Below are 24106 nucleotides of genomic sequence, written 5' to 3' on the forward strand. Positions count from 1 at the left end.
CCACAAAAATGTGGAATGCCCTACCAAAAGCTGTGAAGGAGTCTAAAACCCTACTCTCCTTCAAAACTGCCCTAAAAGAGTACCTACAGGTGGCTGCAATTCGAAACTGGCCCCTGTAAAAGTCAAAATCTAACACCCCCCCCCCCCCCCCCCCCCAAACTGTTCACTGTACATATTTTTTATTTTTCTTATTTCTAAACTGCTTTTATGATGATCTGCATAGTAGTGTATATCTGTGTCATCTAATGTCACTATGAATTGAGTACAAAGGAAACAAGCCAATGGCTTTCTTAGGTTTTTTAATTCCTATTAGCTGACCTTGTATTGAACTGTACTTTCATGTGCTTTTCTCTGCAAACTTCTAATGAAGTATTCAATCAATAAAAAGTGGTTGCACATGTAGACAGTGTTGTTGGGTAGGACACCACCTACTAGTACAGTATTAGATCAACTCTTGAGTTAACGAGGTAATTTTTTTTTTCTACCAAGGTGAAGCCAATTTAAAATGTTGATGTGTGGACAGTAACGTTTCAATGTTTTCCTCCTCTATAGCTGACTTCCGCTGCAAAGACCGTAGAAGCTGTGTGTCTAGGGGTCTGGTGTGCGACGGCCGATCTCACTGTCAAGATGGATCAGATGAGCTTGACTGTCCCTCCACTCCTATATCTGCTGCTCCGTCCCAGCCGGATGTTCTGAAGTGTCGTAGAGGCTCCAGGCCATGTAGAGATGGGCGGGAATGTGTTCTGTTCAGCCACGTGTGCGACGGAGATACTGACTGCCAGGATGGATCGGATGAAGAGGACTGTCCGGACTCCTGTAAAAAAGGTTATTCGATTTACAATTTCATTGTAGTTGTAAAATGCCCCAAATGATCTACTGCTGGTTTTCTATCCTACCGGGACCTCTAGTACTGCTGGTTTTCTATCCTACCAGGACCTCTAGAACTGCTGGTTTTCTATCCATTACATTACATTACAGTCATTTAGCAGACGCTTTTATCCAAAGCGACTTACAATAAGTGCATTCAACATAGGTAGGGAGCGAAACTACTAATCACCAGAAGTCTTAAGTGCATTCTCTTCTAAAACAAGCAACTAAGAGTATACAGTACCTAGCGCTAAGTAACCTCGGTCCCAGCCTCACTCATCTGCGAAAAGAAGAGCCTGGTCACGACCTAAAGCAGCGAGTGTCTAGGAAGTCCTGAGTGGACAGGATTTCCGTTTCCCCCGGAAACGATATTTTTTGACCAATCACAAAACTTGTTTCATTCACGGAGAATGTTAACAGATTTGTAAAGCATCAATGTCATTTCCTTGGGCGGGACTTCCGCCAAATTCAACCATTTCCGGTTGTCAACTTCCTAGACAACCAACATCCCAGGTCTTGCCCAGGGTGAGCGCTAAGGTAAAAGTGCAATATACCAGCTACCTACTTTCTTAACCCATTAAGGCCTGAGTACGATTCTTAAAATGTTTTCTAAATCCCAACAGTTTAAAAAAATATATATAAAATATATATGTATATTTTCACGATTTTTCAAAAATAGCAGATCTACAAGCTCATAGCGCGGCACTCGGTGCCGCACTATGAGCTTGTATATCGGCTATTTTTGAATAGCCAAATAAATCTAAAATGACACGGATGTGTTTCCCGTCTTAATGGGTTAAACGGATGAGACAAGTAGGAAAATCAAATGAGCAAGAGCTAAAACAAATAAGTGTATCGAATAAACAAGATCAAATAAAACAAGAGCTCGTACAACTAGTTAACAACAAGTAGGCATCTGTATCCTACCAGAACCTCTAGTACTGCTGGGTTTCATCTAATTTATTTCTATTCAGCAATCGATAGAAGTAAGCTACAGCAAGAAGTCATTCAACAATTGCAATAACTAACTAGAAAAAGTGCTCCTCGGAGCACAGGTCTCCGCCAGGTCAGGTAGGTTATTGTGGCCTCCTGGTGGCGCTATAATAGGCCAATGTGGACACTGCATTCATGGCTTGGGGCATTTTGTGCAAAAAATGTGTTTTTGCTAAATTAGACCTGCTGGTGGCGCTATAACAGGCCAATGGCGCTATAATAGGCCAATGTGGACACTGCATTCATGGCTTGGGGCATTTTGTGCAAAAAAATTTGTTTTTGCTAAATTAGACTTGCTGGTGGCGCTATAACAGGCCAATGTTAAAAGGGTGGCATTTGTTCCTCAACAAAGTGTGAAGGTGCGTGCAAAGTTTGACCGCAATCGGACGGCGGTTCATGATTTGCAGAATTTTGTTCAAAACAAGCCACTACTGCAAACTTTAGATGTCAATCTTAGCCAATGAGAATGGAATATGAAAAATCACACATCTGTCTTGATCACATGACTATGGAGATCATGTGTACCGATTTGCGTGAAATTTGGATAAAATCGGAAGGAGTAATATAAAGAAATGTGTTCTTACGTAAGTCGACCTCCTGGTGGCGCTATAAAAGGCAGATGTGAAAAATGCAGGGCAAAGGTTTTTCCTTGACCTCTAGGGAGTGCGCATACAAAGTTTTACACAGATCGGTGCAGTTATAGGTACAAACATGAATCGGCCTGTTATAGCGCCACCATGAGGCTGATTTCAAAATGTTAAAGTGTCATTTCTTCCTCAGCATAGTGGAAATATGCGAGCAAATTTTCATGGAAATTGCATGCTGTGTTCATGATTTGAGGCATTTTGTTCAAAAAGGAGTACTACTGCAAACTTTGGAAGCCATTTTTAGCCAATCAGGATGGAATATGGAAAATCTGAAAGACTCGTTTCGTTAAATGACTATAGAGATACTGTGTACCGATTTGTGGGATTTTTGGACAAAATCTGTAGGAGTACTGTCAAAAAATATGTTTTGCACAAATTGGCCTCCTGGTGGCGCTATAAAAGGCCCATGTGACAAATTTGGGGCAGAAGTTCGGAATTGGCATCCAGGGAGTGTGTGTGCACAGTTTCGGTGCGATCAAGCCAACGGTGCCGGAGATTAGCTGCTCACAGACGGACGGACACACACACGGACGGACACACACACACGGACGGACGGGGTGGAAAACATACTCTCTCGCCATGCCTTTCGGCCTGGCGGAGACAATAATTGCAATATAAGAAATAACTAACTTGGCCTGTCAGTTAAAGGCTTACCAAATGTACTAAAGTATTTGAACAGAACTTATGTTCTACATCACTGTTTCCCAAACAGTGAGTTGAGACCCATGTTTGGGTCGCAGACCAAATTTTTGGGGTCCCGAGTAAATATCCCCCTTTTTTCATTTCCTACATTCAAAAGATTATATATTTCAAAAGATTTAAACATTTTACACAAACAAATCTCAACTTTTCATCAATTTAAAACATTTTTCAAAAGTATTTAATAAATAAAGCCAGAAAATCTAATGATTTCCATAAAATAAAATTAAGAAACTTTCTTAACACATTGGGTGCCAGAGGTTTATTAAAATATTATACTTTGAGTGCCAGGACTTTTTAAACATTTTGAACCTTTTTCAAGTAGTCACAAAAAAAATTCAGTGATCACCGTCCTCACGGTGATCCCCTCATTACACACATACAGGTCTCGTACAATCGGGGGGAAAAAATTTAAAACATTCGGAAATCCATTCCATAGTTGCAGCCAGTTCAAAAAAGTTAAATTAACATTGTAAAAAAAAAAAGTGCACAGGAGCCGAGATACAGGTTTTTGAAGTCATAAGTTAACCAGGAGGTGGATTGGAGTCTAAATCTTGTAGGAGTGATATTTCCTGTTGCTGTGAAGAAAAAATATACGGTTTTGGCACTCAACGTTAGTATGCGCAAAACCGTATATATACGGTTTTGGCACCCAATGTGTTAATTTTAAGAAGCTCTTAAACGTAGATCTACTATTTTCACTAGTTTAGGTCCCGGGCAAACGTCTAATTTCTCTTTTGAGCCTTGAACTAAAAAGTCTGGTAACCACTGTTCTACATGCATTGCTCCGTCTGTTCTAACTGTTTAGGTGAGTTCCAGTGCTCGCATGGGAAGAGGTGCATCCCGTTGTCTCAGGTGTGCGACGGGGCGGCTCAGTGCCTGGACAACTCTGACGAACTGGACTGCTGGAAGCCGAGTAAGAGCTGCCAGCTCCGCTGTGACAACAAGACGCGCTGTGTCCCCGTAAGTCACCTGTGTGACGGAGAGAGAGACTGTCGCGACGGTGCCGACGAGAACGGCTGTGGTGAGTCTCTGAAGTGTTCAGTCATACCATGACCACGGAGAACACTCGAGTCTGATTGGCCAGAGGATGTGTAGTGTTTTCATGTAACTGCACATCTAACGTAGTAATAACAATAATAATGCCTCAGATTTATATAGCTCTTTTTTAAGTAGAGTAGTTTCATCACTGTTCTAAATTAATTTGCGTAAAGGAAATGGTACTGTATTGATATTATACTGTGAAAGCTAGCATGATCTACAGTACATGCTATCCTTATACAAAACACAGATTTAATGTGTCATAGTGTACATATAAATAAAATGTTTTTTTCTTAAAACCCCCACTCCATAGTATCAGAGCCCTTAGAAGCTGCTGGACCTCCATCAGAAGATGCTGGACCCCCTTCAGAAGATGCTGGACCCCCATCTTCTAACCCGTCAAAAGTGGCTGGAAGTGGAAGCCCTTCTAACCAACCGCAAGAGGCTGGAGCTCCTTCTATCCCGTCAGAAGTGGCTACGACCCCTTCTGTCCAGTCGAAAGTGGCCGAAGCCCCTTCTACCCAGCCAGTAACCCCTTCCATGCAGTCCTGTGCGGCCCCTTCGGTGCGGTGTCCACTTTCTCCCGTGTGCATCTCTCAGAGCCAGCTGTGCGACGGACAGAGAGACTGTCCCAAAGGAACTGACGAACGAGGCTGTTTGAAGAGGTGCAGAAACCCCAGTAAGTCATAGCTAGAGCTGCATTAGAGCTTTTATTAGTTGCGGTGTTTGCTTGTGGATATACTTAGTCATCTATTCTAACCTGTGTCTTATCTTATAAACTTGAGTGTAATGTTTAATTTATATTCCATGGTACGGCGGTGTAGCTCACCGAAAATGGCTATTTTTGCTGAGCGACACCGCCGCACGACAAAGTATAAATCGGTGTCTTCTGCCTTCCTCCCTTCTCAGGTTACTTCCTGTGCAAGGACAAGAGGAAGTGTGTCCCCCCGTCCCAGAAGTGTGACGGCCGGTCCCACTGTCCAGATGGATCGGACGAGAAGGAATGTTCATCTAAGGCTGCTGCCTCTTACTGTAAGTCGTCCTCAAACATCACATGTTCACGCTAAGTATGAAGGACCGGGTGAAAGTGTTTTGTGCACGCTTCCTATGACTGTAGTTACTTAAAGAATTCCTCCCGCGATCGAGGGTGGTGCAGTTCCAGTACCGGGCAGTGATGCAGCTCTTCAGGATGCTCACGCTTCTGGGGGTCCGCAGCCAAATACATATAATTTTGGAGGTCCTTGACATGAGAAAGTTTGAGAACCACTGTTATTTTAACAACACAAGTTTTTCAGAAAACTGTTAGGATTCAGAAGACATTTTGTAGAATCGGAACCTCAGGCCTTAAAGTTGTACAATGCAGAATCACAAATAACGATTTTTAGCAACCTCTGCTGGTCACTACCGTCACTGCATACAATTTCCGTAGTCCTCGATTACCCAGAATTCCATTCGTTTTCACCGGAAGCCGGAAGCGTTTCAAAAAGCGATCTTTTAATTGTTTTATACTATCTACGGATCGTTTCTCTTAGCCAGTGGAGCATTAGTTACCATGAGCTGTGCTTTCTTTTTCTATTCTTTTTCGATCTTCCAATCCTACATTCTCTTGAAATCAGCGTGAGGTTCCTTTTTGTTATTAGCGCGGTAGTTCCTGGCCAAACAGGAAACCGTTGCGGTATTTCCTGGCCGACGTCATGACGTCGGCCAGGACGTCGGCCACGACGTCATGACGTTGGCCAGGAACGTCATTTTCCCGGGAAAGTCCCCCCAGTCCACGTTCAATAGAAAATATATAAATAAAAGGCTTCCGGGGGTGAAATTCATGGAGTGGGTGTAGTGAAACTTTTGCCACTCACAAAAGATATACAATTTAACTTTAGTTTTGTTGAAAACGTTACCTAGTATGCCTTTAATGGGTTAAGTACAAATTCACTGACATTCAACTAAGACGCATGTTCCACCCTGTTTCTTGTAACTGGATAATGTGTGTCTGTCCCAGAGTAGTTCTTGTCTTTCATCCCTGAGTAGTTCTGGTGGTAACGGCATGTTTATTGTTTTCCTTCCTGTGACTTTGGTAGACTCTGCTCCCTCAGCCAGTGAAGTTCCAGGTCCGCTGAAGTGTCGTGTAGGCTCCAGACCGTGTAAAGATGGTACCGAGTGTGTTCTGTACAGCCACGTGTGTGACGGAGAGACGGACTGCAAGGACGGATCAGATGAAGAGGGTTGCACTATTCAGTGCCAAACAGGTTCATTTCATACCTTTTAAATTCCTGATTACAGTTGGGTATAGACAAAATATGATGGACTAAACATGATGTAATTGACACTTTACATAACTATGTTTACATAACGTATACGTTAACATTACACTATACGTACCAGATGACATCTTGATAGTCATTTGGATGCTATTGGTGTTAACCTGCATGATAATAGTTACTATTAACTACAGAGATGCCACATACATTTTTGCATGTCAATAGTGGTAATTTAGTAGTAGTCTTTATGCACTAAACTTAATTCATGGAAGTCTTAAGATGTTACATAACTTCTGATCCTTACTGAGTTTTATACTCATGTTGAAGTATAATTTTCTCTACATTTTGAAGATAAACAAATCGGTAGTTTATCCAGAGTCTTGGACACTGTTTCACACTAAGTTTGATGCACAAGTTTAGTGATGTTTTCACGTATTTGTGAGACTAAGGTCTTAACATTACCAGTAACATGGATATTCCACATTTCCACAGTTTTACTTAACAGCAGTCATTTAAAATGTGAAGTTGTCATTTAAAATGTGAAGTTGTCACTACATATTGTCAGTGTTCATACACTGATTATTGTTTTGTTTTTGTTTTGTTTGTATATGTTTTATGTGTTCTTCACTATGGACCCCCCTGTGTGTGTCTTGAATAAAGTTTGAATTGAATTGAATTGTTGTGTGGCTGTTGTGTCAGTACTCTCTACATGAAAAACTTTTACAAAATGACTGCTGAAATTAAAGACAAGAACCCGTCCCACCTCCTCCCAGCTGAGTTCCAGTGTGCCCATGGACGGAAGTGCATACCCAAAACTCAAGTGTGCGACGGAACCTCCCAATGTCAGGACCGCTCTGATGAATTGGGGTGCAAGGCTCGCGCTGAGGGGTGCCACCATCACTGTGACAACGCCACACGCTGTGTGCCGGAGAACTTCCTGTGCGACGGAGAGAGAGACTGTGCCGACGGGTCGGACGAGGACAAGTGTGGTAGGACATGCGTTTGAATGAATGGCTTTTTGAGAATAATATCTGTTCGGTATTGGTTAATCACCACTGTTGGATATTTAAAGGTACAAAAGTAACATTTATTATTCAAAATGGCAAAATTATTGAGAAAGATCTGCAGCCAATACTTTTGTTTTATTAAGGTCACCTCAAAATGAAAATACTACTTTTTCCAAAAGTTTTCAGTAACATCTGATTTACTAGAGCGGAGCATAATCACAAAATAAAATACTCACCATACTGAAAAAGTATTAAAAACTGTTTAAACAATTCATTTATAGTTAATTTTTTATTTTTTTGCCGTTTAGAAACAAGTACCGGTAATTTAATTTCATTTACAGGATCATTAACATTCCCAACCTTGTGTTGCCTCCAGGCCTGCATCCCTGTGGGATCAGTCAGTTCCGCTGTGCCAGTGGTCAGTGCATCTCCGAGGCCCTACGATGCGACGGCTATGCCGACTGCCGCGACCACAGCGACGAGGTGGGCTGCTCCAGACCGCCCCGATGCCCACCCGAGCTCCGATGCCCTCACAGCCACCAGTGTATCATGAAGGACTGGTTCTGCGACGGAGAGAAGGACTGCCAGGACGGAGCAGATGAGAAGGTAAGGGAGGGATGGATGGTTGGCTAAATGAGGAAGGTTTAGGGCAGGGTTCTTCAACGTATTTCAGGCCAAGGACCCCTTAGCTGAGAGAGATGAAGAAGGGACCCCCATTACATTGCATATTGTGTTGCAGATTAAACTTTTTCATAGATTTCATGTTTCTTGTTCATTTCAGACATTTCACCACTTAAACCTTCAATACTTAATTTGCTCCTCTTCCCCCCCCCATACCAAACCTCTTTGCAGAAAATAGCAGATCTACAAGCTCACAACGCCTCGCAGCGAGGCGTTGAGCTTGTAGATCTGCTATTTTCGATTAGTGTTTCTCAGTAAACAGATGCTAGGGTTCAAGTGGTTAACTCTTTGACTGCCAGAGTATTTTCATAAAGTACTCCCCCAGTGCCAGCAATTTTCGTGTTTTTTTATTTTTATATTTTGAATTTTTCTCATGAAAATAATTTAAGGGGACACAATTTAAAGACCCAGCACAAATCCGCCACTAGAGAGCAGCACATGACAGCTTGATCATGTCGTTGGGTCTCTCTCACCCTTCTTGATAGATTAGACAAGGAAAAACATGAAAACGGACGTGACGTCGTCCCAGATTGTTTTGATCGGCGAAAATTACAATGTGATACACGACGGCGATGACTGATCGTCACCCAGACCATAGATTATAGAAGAGAACCGTTCCGTTTGTCCGTTATACCGTGTGAAAACCCGTTTATTTACCTATTTTGGACGAAAATGACTGGGGGAAAAAAATCAAAAACCGGAAACGGAATCCAGGCCATGAAACCGGATGCAGATGTCCGTGAAGTAAGTGGAACTCGAGAATAACATTGAATATTAAGCAGCATAGCGCAATCAGAGATTAAACAATGAAAGCGCGTCGACGGCCAACTGGACAAAGTAGCACTTGATGCGTTATCGCGTCGTCCGCAGTCAAAGAGTTAATGTAAAAAAAAGAAATCCCTTCTCACACAGATTTGGCGAACCCCCTAGGGGTCCCGGACCCCCTGTTGAAGACCCCTGATTTAGGGGAAGAGAAGAACTGGGGAGAATTTACTTTTTCTTACATTTGACATTAAACTAATGCTCCTATCCAAAGTGATGTATAGATAATGCAGTGGAATCATTGGTGAAAAGTAACAATACTGTAGGTACATTTACTCAAGTACTGTACTTGGGTAGAATTCTGGGGTACTTTTACTTTATAATAGTAAGCATTTACATTTATCAGGACTTTCTACTCCACTACGTCTCAGAAGTAAAATTGTACTTTTTACTTCACTACATCTATTTGAAAACTTTAGTTAGAAGTTACTTTGTAGATTTTAGATGATTATTACAAATCATACATGCATCAACCAATTATGGCCTATTTTATAGTATGTCTATTCTGAAATGTTTGTCCAGGACTGCGCGGCGGTTCCAGTGTCTTGTAAAGAGTTCCAGTGGAAGTGTGGCGACAGCAACCAGTGCATCCCTCTGTCCTGGAGGTGTGACGGACAGATGGACTGTCACAACGGCATCGACGAGAACAAATGTGAGCCTGCCACACATCCCATTGCAAATGAATATTCAAATCTCATAACTGCATCCTGTCTTGCACAGACACTGTAAACCAGTGGTTCTCAACCTGTGCGTCGGGACCCCCAGGGGTGTCCCCACATGATTTTGGGGGGTCCCCAGATGACAGCAAAGTGACAATTTAGGGACTTTTAAGACCTTTTTAATACCTAAAAAAGAGAGGAAATGAAAAAAGACCATTACTGCTAAAACTGGTCAAACATTGGCCAAATTGTCAAATAATATAAAAAGAGGGAAAAAATGTGAAAATGGTAGATCTACAAGCTCACAACGCCTCGCAACGTGAGTCATTTTGAACTATTTTATTGTTTTTAATCTGTGGAACAGAGTCAAACTAAATGTAATGCCTCAACTCCTACAATTCCAAGTGCTTGTCACGGTTCTGAAAACGCTTCTGAAAAAGGTTGAGAACCACTGCTGTAACGACTGTGTTAATTTGTCCATTTATAACTGAATAGCGTGCAAATGTAACCAAATGGACCTTATGGTTCCATTTGGTTATATTTGGATGCTCTCAGAGCAATGTTTTTAGGCCTATAGTTTTGTTATATGGGGCATTTTTCAGGCGTAAAATAATTATTCATTATTTTGTTAGACAGTCGTAGTTATATCTACAATCTGAGAAATAATCTTAGAGTTAAACAAACACTGGGGATTTTAGTGAACACACAGACTGGTTATGTAATCTTTCTCATTTCAGGCAGCCGACCATCTTGTCCTCCCCAGCACTTCCAGTGCAGCAGTGGAGAGTGTCTCAAATCGTCCCTGGTGTGCAATGGCATCACCAACTGTCCTGACAGCTCAGATGAGGGTGTCGGTTGTACGCAGTCCAACTGTTCCAGCTCCAAAGCGCCCCAATGTGCCCACCAATGTATCAGCACACCACAGGGACCGGTAAGTGTTACTGGCAGTGGTGGAAGGTTTTTCACTTAAAGCTGTATTATGCAACTCTTTTGAGTGAATACAATTTAACTTTTTCTGTATTGTAGATTATGTAAATAAAATATAACTTATACATTTTGATCCTGTCTAAGGTTTGACACGACCATTGACACAAACCTGTTTCTGGTTTGACAGGATCAGAATGTCAATACTATTTTTCCTATGAGCTCTATTAGCTCGGTTGTAAAGAGTTCAGCACTTGCACAGGAGATCTGGGTTCAAATCCGAGGAAGGTTATACATAGTGCAGCTTTAAGTAAAAGTAGCAAAACCACAATGTAGAAATAGTGTTAAAACAAAGTCCTGAACTTGAGTAAAAAAATGCATTGGCTTCAAAATATACTCTGTACCACAATGTAAAAATATTCATTACTTACAACACAGTATGCTTAACTCATTGTCTGCCCTGGCTTGCATATGTTTATAAACCCTTTTGTCTGTTTTGCAGAGGTGTAGCTGTACCGCAGGCTATAAACTCAAATCGAACGGCATTTCCTGTATTGACATTGACGAGTGTAACGAGGTGAAACCTGCAGTGTGTCAACATTTCTGCTCCAACGCGCGAGGGTCCTACGCCTGTCACTGCTACCATGGCTTTCTGCTGGAGCCCGACAACATCAGCTGCAAGAGTCAAGGTTTGGATGAACTCCCTGGTCTTTGATACCTATCACATCCCACGGGGGAACTTCAGTTTTCAGCAGTTAAGGTGGAGCAGTTAGGGGTTAAGTGTCTTGCTCAGGGACGCTTTGACACATTGCTGAGTTGGAATCGTACATGGGACCTCCAGAGTCCTAGGCGGGCATTCAGCTATGTCTATAGTATACTTTGTAATTTAATCCTCTTTATCCTTGTTGGTTCAACCTTACTGAGAGTCTTTATACTCCATTCAGGATTTCAAGAGTTTAGAGCTAATCTAAGTGTGTTGCTCAAATTAGTTTTAAATTCAGATTAACCTTAGTTTAGTAATCTAATTCTATTGAATTATACAGGCTTTAAGTAACAATGTGAGGATACTTGATTGAGGATAATTGATTAAAATGATTTTTTATGTATCAGTTATGTATCAGTTTTTTTTTAACCTATTTTAACCAAAAACGGGAGCAAAACCAGGCAGTAGCCCTCGAGGATAAGGTTGTGAAAAAGTTTATTGGATTTGTTTCCATTTGCTAGCTAGATATTGGGCTTCAACCAGAAATACTTGTCAACCAGTAGGTACAGTGGTGGGAAAAGTACTCACATTTAACACATTGGGTGCCAAAACCGTATATATACGGTTTTGCGCATACTAACGTTGAGTGCCAAAACCGTATATATACGGTTTAAAAAAAAAAAAAAAAAAGATTACTTTTTTTTTTTTTTTTTTTTTTTAAATCTTTTTTTTTTTTCCTTCACAGCAACAGGAAATATCACTCCTACAAGATTTAGACTCCAATCCACCTCCTGGTTAACTTATGACTTCAAAAACCTGTATCTCGGCTCCTGTGCACTTTTTTTTTTTACAATGTTAATTTAACTTTTTTGAACTGGCTGCAACTATGGAATGGATTTCCGAATGTTTTAAATTTTTTCCCCCCGATTGTACGAGACCTGTATGTGTGTAATGAGGGGATCACCGTGAGGACGGTGATCACTGAAATTTTTTTGTGACTACTTGAAAAAGGTTCAAAATGTTTAAAAAGTCCTGGCACTCAAAGTATAATATTTTAATAAACCTCTGGCACCCAATGTGTTAAGTAACAGTATCAATACTGCAATGTAGAAAGTCTGGCAATCAAAATATACTTGAGTAAAAGCACAAAAGTATTGTATTATATTTGTCTCTGGGATGTGGTGGAGTAGAAATATATAGTATAGAAAAGAATAGAAAATTGGAAATACTCTCAAAATTATAAGTACAGTACTTGAGTAAATGTAATTTTTTTCAGTACATGTACTTAGTTACTTTACACCACTGCCTGCTCTATATGGAAGAGAAGGGAGACCTTTATTTATTGTAAAGCATGCAATTCGGAGATTATTTTATTGAACACTCTGGGTTTTCCTGTGTACCTCCTAGATGAACCATTGCTCCTGGCCTCCGTCCAGTCCCAGCTGCTCCTGCTGGGAGTCCACAGCTCCACCATACGTCTCCTGTCCTTGGCCAACCGGCCCGTCTTCTCCCTGGACTACGACTGGTCGGAGCAGAGGGTCTACTGGCTGAGCTCCTACGAGAGCATCCGATGGGCCAACCTCAACGACACCAACAGCATAGGAACACTGTTTAAAGGTAATGATACCAACAGCAAAGGACACTTAAAGGGATAGTTCACCCCCAAGATGATTCTTATCGATTACACACCCCATGGAGACTTGAATTCATGGAGATTTTTTTTTGTTTTTGTCGCATTCCTGCACCAATAATTACCGGCGGTGGCTCCGGTAGGAGACTCAAAGTGTCAACTTTGAGTCTCCTACCGGAGACATTAGCATCTTTCCGCCGGTCATCAGATTATTGGCTTAGGAATGCGACAAAAACTAAAAACCATGAATTCAAGGCTTCATGGGGTGTGTAATTGATAGAAAATAAGTATTTTTTTGGGGTGAACTATCCCTTTAACCCATTATAAGCGAGAAAGCATCTGTCATTTTAATTTTAGCAACAACTTTTTCAGAAAACTCATGACTCAGCGTGGCATGAACTCACTTCATGCCGCGCTGCATGAACTCACTTCATGCCACGCTGCAAGCTTGTAAATCTGCAATTTTTTTATTAAGAATTGGGGGGAAAATGTGAATCTGTTCGAATAAAACATTTACTGTGTATATATTAAAAAATGCATTTGTTTTTTCTCAAATCTTCTCTTCTGGGGTCCCTGGCACAAAACATTTTCAGTTGGGGGTCGGTGGCCAAATGCATCATTTTGGGGGTCCTTGGCATAAAAAAGTTTGAGCTACTGATGTAGAAAGCATAGAATAGCATAGAAAGCGTAGAATCAGCCTTAGAAAGCATGTGTAGAATCAGCCTCAGGTCTTAATGGGTTAAAGGTAGCGTGAATGAAGTGGCTGGACAAACACACTGAAAAAAGGACAGTCTGACACTTTGGCCCATGACTCTACTGCAATGTACTTAAAAGTCACTAAACTTAATCCCTGTGTGTGTGTGTGTGTGTGTGTGTGTGTGTATGTGTGTGTGTCTCCAGGAGTAAAGCCAGACGTCATAGCACTGGACTGGGTGGGCAGGAACCTGTACTGGATAGATGGTCTGGTAGCTCAGATCCTGGCAGTGAGTTTGTCTGATTCTTTGGCCAAACCTCAGAACTACACCGTGATCCTGGATGAGGAGCTGGAGCAGCCCAGTTCTCTGGTGCTCATACCCAACAAAGGGTAAGATAAGTAAAAACTCCATACTAGTCTTTAGGGCGGGCCTTTGGACAGTGTAGTTTCTTGAGCACCTCCTCTTTTTGCATTCTTCGTATGGAATGGAAATGAAATAACGCTGGTTCAGCACGTCGATCAAAGGTCCATAGGTGTAAAGCAGGAAACCTTCCACAATCAGGATGTGAGTCTCCTCCTCCTTGTTGCGGTCAAATTGAGGTACTCAAGTACCTCAATTTTACTTAAGACCTTGCATTTAGTAATCCCCAGACATATCAGTAGGCTGAGATCTCAATGGTCTGGCAATGTGAGACCAATTCTCTCTCTTGCGCTCGTCTCCTTGTCTCTCCTCCCCCTCAGTTTGATGTTGTGGTCTGAGATTGGCAGTGCCCCTCAGATCGGGCGGGCAGGGATGGATGGCACACACCGGCAGGTCATAGTGAACAAGGGCCTGAGCTGGCCGGTCAGTCTGACCTTTGACTTCCTGGATAACCGCGTCTACTGGGCAGATGAGAAGCTGCGCTGCATTGGATCCACTTCTTTGGATGGGCAAGGTGTCAAGGTAGGAAAAATAGACGAGCTTGTATCATTGTGGAATACTTGAACCACTTAAGCCAACTAACTTAGTTTTAAGACAAATAGCGAAAAAGTACATCGACGGTAAAAGCTCACAAAACGTTGCATTGTGACACGTTTAGCTTGTATAGTAGATGCACAACTTTCACTAAACTTTTTGTGTAGTCACAAAATCCCAAGGCACACCTGGACTTGTCTCATGTTAACATGAGTTAACATTAATACCACTGTCTTCATGGCTCAGATCCTCCAGTTGGCAGAAATGGCGAGTCCTTTTGCAGTGGAGGTCTTCAACAACAGGGTCTTCTGGTCCGACACCAAGAGGAGGACGATCCGCTCAGCCGACAAGAACACAGGAAAGAACCAGCAAGTTCTGTTGAAGAGGCCCGGCCAGCCGTTTGCACTCAGGGTGAGTCTCTTCACTGCATTTGAGACAACTTGGAACTGAAACGTTTACAACCTGGAATTTCCCATGAAGACCTGTAGTCTTGAGGTTTCATTGTGATAATGGTAATAATACCTTATGACACCCTGGTTGCTGACCCTGTCTCTCCTCCCCGTCTAGCTGATCCACCCCCTATCCCAGCCACCCGTCTCCAACCCCTGCCATCACATCAGGTGTTCCCACCTCTGCGTTTTGTCTCCTGCAAACAAGGCCCTGCCCAGACCAGGGGCTCCTAATTTAGCCTCTCAGGGACCCACGGCAGTGTGCCGATGTCCACCAGGACTGTCTCTCAGCCAGGACAAAGTCACCTGCGCTCTCTCCTTGGATGCCACTTTCCTGCTGCTATTGTCTTCAGATACAGTCACACAGGTAAGTGTGTGTGTGTGTGTGTCAATTCCCCATGACCAATTAACTATAGAACATGGTTCCTTACACTGCTAACCCCTACAGTTTTACTGTGGAGCTTGTAGACCGGTGATTCTCAAAGTTTGATAGGCATTAGACCACAGACCACCATTAGATTTTATATCGCCGGACCCCATTCTACACTGCAAAATCATGACAGTGAGGAGTTTCACTGGGATGCATAAGCGTGTAGAGGAACACGCTATCCCTCCAGATCGCTCCCGGCATGCCCTGATCAACCAGTAGCAGTGGCTAGTGCAGCAAAAACATATCATGGATGTATTTTATCGAGTCTGACTTTTGCTTTCGTATCTACGATAGTCTTGGTCTCTATAGTCACTGGACATCCTGTGTGCAAAAAACGTATAAATCGCTGATCCTGTACGTCGCCACGGTCCGCGGATGTTAACTCGACATTAGGAACCTGTCTGCACTGTATTAGTCCGTATGCTCCAATAGATATGTATTTTAGTCCTGTCTGTGTCGGAATCTGTATTTTAGTCCCGTCTGTGTCGGAATCTGTCTGAAGTTCCCTGTATTCATTAATGTTGGTGGCGGAGGGCATCAGGTGAAAGCCGGTACTACACTGGATGTAAACAGGATGTAAGGGAGGAAATAAAACGGCGTTCAGGCACCTATGGGATTGCATACAATTTGCAACATTAGATACATTGTTTAACTTGTATAACATGTGATGTTAGATATTTAATTATTCGTGGTTGATGGTGCATCTTTCAGTCTCAATCGGTTAACCTACACCTACCTTCATGGTTGATGTTGCATCTAATTCTCTGTCTCATCTCTACAGGTTTACCTACGCTCCCTCCATGAAGGTTCCAACCTGAAGAATCTCCCCAGTATGGGGAGTCGTGTGCTGGGTCTACCTGGCATGTCCGTGTCGACGGGACTGGATGCAGTGGTGGATGGCATGTCTGTGTACGTGGCCTCCTCGGGGCTCGTCACCCAGCTGAGACTTGGCAACACCAGATCTAGACAGGGACTGACCCCTGTGGGACGAATCCTTAGACTTAGGGTAAAGAATAATCAGTTTACACTGTCTCCCCCTTAGCTGTCATATTGTCTGTCTCTCCTACACGGTCTCCCTCTCAGCTTTCCTGCTATCCGTCTCCCCTATACTCTAGTAAATAACACATTCAAGCTGTGCTAAAATGCTTTCTCCTTTTGGAATAATGGTGTCTTTGTAGGATGATGTCATCACAGCGATGGCAGTTGATTGGGAGACCTCTAACCTTTACTGGAGCAGCTCCAAGCTGCCTCTCCTCCACGTGACTTCTTCTCACTATGGTTATACCATCCCTCTCCTCCAGGGGTCACTACAGGTAACAGCCTCTGTCTCTGCTGAGCCATAGCCTCTTCCCATAGTTAACTTGCAATATTGTTGCTGTCGCCAGAAACATTCTGTCTCCATATTATATCTTTTTAATATTTCTATTATATTATGAATTGCTTCCTTGTCTTTTTCTCTTCTTCAAGGGTACCACGTCCATTGCACTGCACCCCCCTGCAGGACTCCTGTGTTACTCTGTGATCAGGAAGGTGGACGGCGGTAGCAGTCGCTCCCAGATAGAGTGCGCCTTCATGGACGGACGCAACTGGCAGCTGCTGTGGGACAAATCCAACATACCCACCTCTGTTGTCTTTTCAAGCGAGGGAACCGATGTCTTCTGGGCCGACATAGGTGAGACACAGAAACAATTCCATGTTCTACTTCATAGCTCGGCTGATTTTGACGTTTGTTTTCCCCGTACAGGACAACAAGTGCAGGTTAAAAACATGACGGGCTAGTATGAAATTAATAATGGGTGTGTTGGATTTACGGTAGGTTTGCCCAGAGCCATGGGCGTGCCGATGTGGAAGCGTAGAAAGTGGTCAACAGCATTGTCAATGCACATTTACACAGAGAGGTAGCAGGGAGCCTGGTTGTTGAGGGCCTTGTAGGTGGTGATTAGTATTTTGAAATCGATTCTGGGTTTGACTGGGAGCCAGTGGAGGTCACAGAGGACTGGTGCGATGTGACTATACTTTTTCAGCAACGGTGCCATATGAGACTCCTGATTAGCTGCAGCTATGTTGCTTTCATCTCGGTGTACTATAAGGTCAGCCCTAGTCTAGTTTGTCCTGAACTGAAAACGACCACAAAATCAGGAGTTCATGCTCCTTGACTGCCAATCACGTAGATCTACGCGAACCGCTTTAAAGCCGCCACGTGCCAATCGCGTAGATCTACGTGAAGTGAAAAAAAGAAAAAAAGGAGATATGATTTGTTGAAGATCTAGACTCCTATCCACTTCCTTGTTAACTTAAAACTTAAAAAGTCTGTATTTCGGCTCCTGAGTACTTTTTTTTTTTCCAATGAAAAACTCTGGCACTGGCTAAAAAAATATGAAAATAATTCTGGCAGTTAATGTGTTAATGGCTCTATGGAACCCTTATAGGTGAATACAGACGTTCTACCCCTATAATATAGAATACAATTCAATAACTTAAAAACATGCACATTACACATTTACTAAATATTGCTCTTAACAATAATATTGTTAAGAAGATTATGAATCATTTAGATTTTTGTCATTTAGTTGTTGTTTTTGTGTGTGTTTGAAATACTTTTGTGAGGGTTTTTCTGTAATTATGTGTGTTGTAGGTGATGGTACCATCAACTCCATTGGACTGGATGGCTCAAGATACAGCCAGTATAAAACTGGGCCAAATCTGGTCACTTTCACACGGACGGACAACATACTACTGTGGATCACTAGAGAAAAAGGTGAACACACACACACACACACACACACACACACACACACACACACACACACACACACACACACACACACACACACACACACACACACACACACACACACACACACACACACACACACACACACTGTATTTACTCTACTTGAGCACATCAACATTTATGAATGCTATTTTTACAAATGTTGCCATTTTTAACCGTAACCCTAAAGCCGACAGTTTTTTTTTCTCTTTTCTTCGCTCAGCCTATCAGAGCCCTGACCAATGGTCAAACTGTAAACACCCTTTGGTTTACAACAGAGAACGCATGCTTTTTATTTAAAAAAATCAAATCAAGTATTATGCACATATTGTCCTTTGCGCTATGGATCTAATTTCCTTTTTGCTAAATATCCTTCATATTCTGTACATGCTGAAGTTTGTACTTACCTTCTTTAAATTGTATTGTTAATTTGTTATAACTTGTAATATATTGTTGGCACATTCTGTGGCTCATCACATCAATATTTCATTGTACATCCTTGAGTGACAAAAGCGCTTGGTAATGTTTAGGCCACTAGATGGCACTACAGAGCTGGAAGCTATAATAATGATTGACCATAACCGCTTAAACCCTATACTTAGTTGATCAGGGGTCCCCCTGGGCTCTATATTAGGTCTGCTCCTTATTTCCTTCAACACCAAATCTCTTGGCTGAAAAATGGCTGATCTCAAAGCTCATAATGTGTCGCAGGGTGACCGCGTTGTGAGTTTGTATATTTACTATTGTCAATGGTGGACTCCTCAGGAAGGGAAAGGTACATTATGAATTAACCACTTAAGCCCTATTTCAGATTTTTCAAAGCGTTTTTTTTAGGTACTCCAGTAATTTGACAGAGCAACTTTCACTATTGTACTTGATTAATACATTATTTGACAGGACTATAGATATATTCTTTAACTCAAGTTTTGGAGTACTTCGTCCACCACTGGCGATTTTGCAGATCTTGTGTTGTAGGTCCAGTGGTCCCCAAACGTTTTAGCTTTGGACCCAAACTTGTGAAAATAGCCACAACGCGTGAGCTTGTAGATCTTCTTTTTCACTACTTAGAATTTCTTTCTTTTTTGTGGAATTAGATTTTTTTTTTAAAACATTAAATTATATATTTTAAATATTTGAATTACTTTTTTTTTAAATTGAGACTTTTTGGGGCATGGGGGGTTAGGAAATGGGGGAGGGGGAAATGTGATATTTACTCGCAACCCATATAAATGGGTTCCGACCCACTGTTTGGGAAACACTGGGCTAATCTGTCTCTCTCTTGTCCCCCCTCCCCCCCTCCCTAGGTACATCCAGGATATGGTACAGTAATCACACCCAGCACAGAGAGTTGTGGTTTGAGGTGGAGACCAGCTTTGTGACCATGAAGTCGTACAGCCGGGCCACCCAGTCAGGTTGGTCTTTAAGTCGTCATGCATTTGTACATAATGGTCTTTTATCAGACACTACATTGTAAAAGTGTTACATTTAGCCATTTTGTTTCCCACTCAGGAGAGCCTGGTTTGAGTCCCGGGTGTTAGAGTTGCAATTACCTCTTTCACCGACAGGAGGTCAAACTTTAAACAACCCTCGATTTGATGTACTGCAATGTCACAGGCCACTTATGGAGACATGTAGCCCTCAGGTTACTCTGATTTATATTTTGGGCTGAAATATGTAGGAAAAAAGGTAGACAATTTGTAGACAAGCCAGTTTCTCACACGCTTGCATCTGATTGCTCACATGTCGCATGATGTCCCTACCTGCTTGCTTGACTCTCATTGTATTGAACGTGTAAAGTCTTCAGGATGAAAAGCTTTACCATTTGTCGGTTGCTGATTTTCTGCAACGATTACAAAGCTTACCATGTTCATCAAGGTGTAAGCACTGTTGCTACACGAGTCATATCGTGTATTGCAATCATGATATTTAGCATACATATAGATCTGTAATTTTGTATATCCATAATTTATATTTATATATGCAGTCAGTTTTATCATTCAATTAAACTATTTATCAATGTCCTGCTATAATTGGATATAGCAGGGGTTGTAGGGGGATGATCTCTGTTTGAGGTCTTTCCACGGTGAAGCCTGCAGGTGCAAGTGTTAATGGGTGAAACTTTGGAAAGGCCTGTTATTATTAATAATGTGTAGCCGGCATTGAGTGGACTGAAAAGGCCCACTCAGATTGTATTCATTGAGTGGACTGAAAAGGCCCACTCAGATTGTATTCATTGAGTGGACTGAAAAGGCCCACTCAGATTGTATTCAAGTTGAATAGAGGGCAGGTTCACATGATACCTGGTGAGAGACCAATGTTGGCAGGCTTTGAACGATCCCAGCTAGTCTGTTTGTGTGCTGTGCTGAATGGGTTGCGCTCTCTCCCCCTCCCTCCCTCACTCTCTCCCCCTCCCTCCCTCACTCTCTCCCTCCCTCTCTCCCCCTCCCTCCATCTCTCCCCCTCTCCTGATCCCTCCCTCACTCTCTCCCTCTCTCCCTCCCTCCGACCAAGAGCATAGTGCGTAACAGGTCATGTCAGACTCTGCTCCTCCTCAAAACAATGGTGGTGGGAACCCTTTCCTTGCAGCTAAAATCTATACAACCCACTACTTCAAATTCTACTTTTTATTGACATGATCAAGTTCAGGGTTTTTATTGTCACATCACATTAAAAAAGAGATATTATGGCAGATCAAGACATTGATATGTATTACTGTATCGTCGCTGTTGGGCAGAAACCGTGCATCTCCATTATTACAAGCAAATGCTTTTTCTTGCTGCTTTTGAAAGATGTGAAGGTGGTTAAGTGGGTCTGTGGATTTTATAAATATTGAACCAATGAAAAGTATTAACAAAGCTTATGACTAAATGATAACATTAATAACATTGGAGCCATTGGAACACCAGTTCTTTTATAACATTAATAACATTGTGTCTCAGAGGAAATGGAAAAAAAGAACCTGTGTTCCAATGGATCCAGAGTGAGTAGACAGAAATTCTGCCATCTTATGAGCATTAGTGAGGGTAGTTATATGTTATATGAAGATGGTTTTGAAAATGGGTTTGCCTAATCCGTTAGACTGAAAATGTTTTGTTTTGGTTTTTAATCCAGGGTCCAACAGCTGCATGGAGCACAACGGGGGTTGTCAACATCTGTGTCTGGCCCATCCCGGAGGTCGCACCTGTAGATGCGATCGGGACTTCCGCCCTATGGGCGACACCGCCTGTGTGCCCCTCCCTCCATGCACGTCTGTCAGCAAGTCCTGTTGGGACGGGAGCAGATGTTTCCTCTACTCCAGGTTCTGCGATGGACACGTGGACTGTGCAGACATGTCTGATGAAGTGGACTGTAGGTTTTCATTCAAACCTTTATTTATTCTCGAAGGAACATTGAGGTTGCACTCATTTGCAGTGCCGAGAGCCTGGTTCCAGACAAATCTGCCATTGCAAAAGAAATTGCTCTTGGCAGATTAGGTCTGGCCCCTCTCAATAGAGATTTTATTTCTCTCCCTCCGAAGTTGTAAGGGACCAATCAGAGCCCAGTATGCAAATATGGGGCGGGTTTATCACCAAAGGCATTTTTTTTTATTTCCCCCTCGGAAATGCAGGTTCCACACAGAGATTCCAGACTAATATCTACGCAGTGATATTAGTCTGGCCATGCCAGGCTAGTGCCAAGATGCATCACAAACGAAATACAATTGCATTTTCAACACACACTTCAAATTAGGTGTTTTTAAATTGTATTTGTGCTTCTCAAACATTTTTAGTGTAGATCGGCTATTGAAATAATCTTGATTTTTTTTTTATCGCCATGTTATAGCGGTCTCTGCCAGAAAGTCTTTTGGTCCTTGATATGAAAATGTTTGAGATCCACTGCTCTAAACCGCCTCAGGTCCCAACAAGATCTCGATGGCGTCGGACAAACCCAACGCTCCCAGTCCTGATCTGAAGACGCCGTCGTCCTCCTCTCCTCCTCCCGACGTCCGGACGGACTCCAAACCCCTGCTTGTGCACGACTCCTCGTCATGTGACCTCCAGCTGTGTGGCGATCATGGCAGCTGTGTCCCGGAGGGCGAAGAGACTCGATGCCACTGTGACGGCGGCTACGAAGGGGCCAACTGTGAACAGGAAACGAGAACTAGCCACGCCCCTCTGGTCATGGGACTGATGGTTCTCGTAATCAGCTTGGCTGTCATCGTTGTCGTTTGCAAGAAGAGGTATGAGGAGGAATTCACCTTTATCACGTTCCCTGTGTAGGAGAGACGGGCAGTAGACAGATTCCTGTGAAAAAATAAATCATTTTAGATTTTTATCCCCATCTCCAGGCCTGGGGTCAATTCCCTTTACATTCAAGGCAATTCAGGAAGTGGGCTAAAGGGAATGTTATCTGTGAAATTTATGTTAATGTATTATGTTAGAATGACTAACGATGAATGACATCTCTGAAAGAGTTGTACAATACTTATTATCAGGGGCGTCATTTGGGGTCCCAGTGGACAGTTGTCACCTCCTAGCGTTCACATTTAACCTTCATTTAGCATTTCGCATTTACCCTGTATTCATATTTTCTCCACCTCCTGAATTGTTTTTGCAGATGAATCAGATTTTTAGATTGCAGATTATAAAGTGCATCTCAATCCATACCGATCCATCTACATGTGACATGTGAAACATGTTAGAGACATGTTTTCTTGTCTACAACCATACATTCATTAACCACTTTTCAACATGGCATCCCTATTTTGGGCATGTCATTAACTTTTTAAACTTTTCTTTAAAAAAAAAAGAGTGCACTCTACTGTATAAGCTCAAAACGCATTGCGATAACGTAGAACTTGTTTTGCCACCCTTGTTTCTTTTTCCTGAGAATATGCCTCTGCTTATTTTGTGGGCGCATGGAAGGCCCTTTATATTTCATCTAAACTTTCCCTCTGCTGCTTCAGTAATTTGAACATGTCATGCTCTCTGTAGGAGGTCTGTGAATAGAAACCCATCCATTGAGAAGGAAACGTTGATGACTGACATGGGTCCAGCGTTACCCGGCAACCTCTACGACCCTGACATGATGGAGGTACTGTACACAGTCTGGCCAATGAACATTAATGATACAATCCTCTGTGATCATTTAACTCTTGACAGTGTACAAATGGAACCAGATGGTCCCTTGTACACTCTGTGTTACAAATGGATTCTGTGTTACAAATGGATAAATTAAGAGGATTTTACTTCTTATCTGAACATATCTATAGTAAAAGCACATGTTATGTACATGATACAAATAGGGCTACAGTTTTCTAAATGATTAGTGAGAGATAAGGTCTGCAGTTTTCTAATTAGTGAAGGATAAAAACGTCAAAGACGTAAAGTAAAAAAAGAACATACAGGGCCCTCTTCACAATGTAAAATAACTTTAGTAAAAGACTAGTGATCCTCAATGATATACAGTATACAGTATATGCATGCATACATGTAGAAGAAAAATAAATGCAGCAGATTTATAATAATTATTCTCTTCTCTTCCAGGATCTGGACAGTCCAGTTGATGCATTTGTTGTTCGGGAAGAGTTCAGAGAGCCTCCACTGTTCGACTCTGTACATCCCAAATAGATGAAATTCAATGTCCAATCTGACACTGTTTTGGCAGTCATGAAATTAATTGTCTAATATGACACTGTCTTGGCAGTAGCTATGATACAACTTTTAACTGCACAGTTAATTCAACTCAATGTGTGCACTCTTTGGAGTTAAATGAACAGAGGATTTTACTGTGTGGTGCTGTGCCCTCTATTATCTCTTGAGGTCAGTGTAATCAATACTCTACTAAAACCTTTGCCGTTTTTCTACCTATGTAATTTATTTCATCATTTGCATC

At 42.2% G+C, this 24106-nt stretch overlaps 1 protein-coding gene across 2 annotated transcripts in view; it reads left to right on the forward strand.

The window, feature by feature from the left end:
* The window catches only part of LOC308077817 (uncharacterized protein), a 39811-nt gene extending 15705 nt beyond the window's left edge, over nt 1–24106 (forward strand). For both annotated transcript variants that reach the window (XM_080418767.1, XM_080418768.1), the window contains 24 exons: nt 553–825; nt 4015–4230; nt 4561–4926; nt 5157–5279; nt 6326–6493; nt 7279–7494; nt 7889–8118; nt 9538–9667; nt 10412–10605; nt 11101–11287; nt 12709–12918; nt 13832–14015; nt 14367–14568; nt 14827–14991; nt 15148–15396; nt 16241–16465; nt 16638–16772; nt 16927–17131; nt 18095–18217; nt 19537–19644; nt 21344–21580; nt 22127–22451; nt 23206–23305; nt 23758–24106. In XM_080418767.1, the coding sequence (XP_080274893.1) occupies nt 553–825; nt 4015–4230; nt 4561–4926; nt 5157–5279; nt 6326–6493; nt 7279–7494; nt 7889–8118; nt 9538–9667; nt 10412–10605; nt 11101–11287; nt 12709–12918; nt 13832–14015; nt 14367–14568; nt 14827–14991; nt 15148–15396; nt 16241–16465; nt 16638–16772; nt 16927–17131; nt 18095–18217; nt 19537–19644; nt 21344–21580; nt 22127–22451; nt 23206–23305; nt 23758–23841 (4655 nt within the window). In that variant the 3' untranslated portion in view covers nt 23842–24106. The remainder of the gene's footprint in view (nt 1–552; nt 826–4014; nt 4231–4560; nt 4927–5156; nt 5280–6325; nt 6494–7278; nt 7495–7888; nt 8119–9537; nt 9668–10411; nt 10606–11100; nt 11288–12708; nt 12919–13831; nt 14016–14366; nt 14569–14826; nt 14992–15147; nt 15397–16240; nt 16466–16637; nt 16773–16926; nt 17132–18094; nt 18218–19536; nt 19645–21343; nt 21581–22126; nt 22452–23205; nt 23306–23757) is intronic.

The sequence above is a fragment of the Gymnoscopelus braueri genome (assembly GCF_963280865.1).
Source record: "Gymnoscopelus braueri genome assembly, chromosome: 22".
Taxonomy (NCBI): domain Eukaryota; kingdom Metazoa; phylum Chordata; class Actinopteri; order Myctophiformes; family Myctophidae; genus Gymnoscopelus; species Gymnoscopelus braueri.